The sequence below is a fragment of the Myotis davidii genome, unplaced genomic scaffold, assembly GCF_000327345.1.
Source record: "Myotis davidii unplaced genomic scaffold, ASM32734v1 scaffold67, whole genome shotgun sequence".
NCBI classification, from domain to species: domain Eukaryota; kingdom Metazoa; phylum Chordata; class Mammalia; order Chiroptera; family Vespertilionidae; genus Myotis; species Myotis davidii.
Genome location: NW_006298521.1, coordinates 598416 through 599707, shown reverse-complemented (window position 1 = coordinate 599707; position 1292 = coordinate 598416). Strand labels below are relative to the sequence as shown.

The 1292-nt window shown below is 53.5% G+C and overlaps 1 protein-coding gene across 1 annotated transcript in view; it reads left to right on the top strand.

Annotated features, from left to right (window-relative positions):
- Positions 1–1292, top strand: part of PPARA (peroxisome proliferator activated receptor alpha) — a 24376-nt gene that overhangs the window by 17830 nt on the left and 5254 nt on the right. The window contains exon 5 of the mRNA XM_015570742.1: positions 1080–1282. Within this exon, the coding sequence (XP_015426228.1) occupies positions 1080–1282 (203 nt within the window). The remainder of the gene's footprint in view (positions 1–1079; positions 1283–1292) is intronic.

Genomic DNA, 1292 nt, shown 5'->3' with positions numbered 1-1292 from the left:
CCCGAGACAGGAAGCGCCTCAGGTAGCTGCGGCCAGCCCAGCGCGGGAGTCACTGTTAGAAGCGTCACACGCTGAGACTCGGTGATGTGAGACTTTAAACCGATTGCCAGTCACCGACGGTAGGCAGTGCCGTAAAGTTATCACACGTAAGAAGTGTGTGCCATCGTAAGCATCCTACTCTATTGTGAGTTTAATTGCGTTAAAACCTATTCTCATTTTAGAACATGCCAGTTATTATGTGAAAGGGAATTTAAAATAACGAGTTCAGCCCTACCAGTATGCTCAGAGGTTGAGCGTGGACCCATGAACCAGGAGGTCACGGTTCGACTCCCAGTCAGGCACAGGCCCGGGTTGCGGGCTCCATTCCCAGTAGGGGGGCGTGCAGGAGGCAGCCGATCCATGATTCTCTCTCTCTCTCCCTCTCCCTTCCTCTCGCTGAAATCAATATAAACATTAAAAAAATAAAATAGCGAGTTCATAGAAGTTGCAGCCTGCCTTCTGGAGAAAGAAAAGGGGGCGGTATAAATGCACCCCCAGGCCCAGCTTCATCTCCTTATCACAGGCCGATGACATACCCGTGACAGCAGCCTGAGCCCGTCCTACCAAAGCCGCGATTCATGCTGTCGCCTTTTATTTTAACCTTGAAATTTTTTTTTAAATAGATAACTTTAGTGAGTTCAGAGAGGAAGAGAGTTCCCGGAGAGAGAGAGAGAGAGAGAAACATCAGTGATGAGAGAGAATTATTGATCAGCTGCTTCCTGCGCGCCCACAACCCAAGGCGTGTGCCCCGACCTGGAATCTAACCGTGACCTCCTGGTTCACAGGTTGACGTCCAACCACTGGGCCACCCTGGCCGGGCTATTGTAACCTTTTGAAAAGGGACGGGACCCGGGGGGCCTGAGTTTCACTTTCATCTCCAGAGCAGACGTGGAGTGGGGCTGAGAGGCGCCTCTGACCCTCCTGTCAGTTTTCATTCCGAGTGTAATTCCCGCGCGAACGTTCCGTGCCGCGGTCAGCCCTCCTTCTCGCCACGTGCTCACTCTGTTTGTTCCCGTCATTTCATCCCCCCTTCCCCCCAGCAATCCGTTTTGGACGAATGCCAAGATCCGAAAAAGCGAAACTGAAAGCTGAAATCCTCACATGTGACCACGACGTGGACGATTCGGAAACGGCGGACCTCAGGTCGCTGGCCAAGCGCATCCACGAGGCCTACCTGCGGAGCTTCAACATGAACAAGGGCAAGGCCCGCGGCATCCTCGCCGGCAAGGCCAGCAACAGCCCGGTGCGTGTCG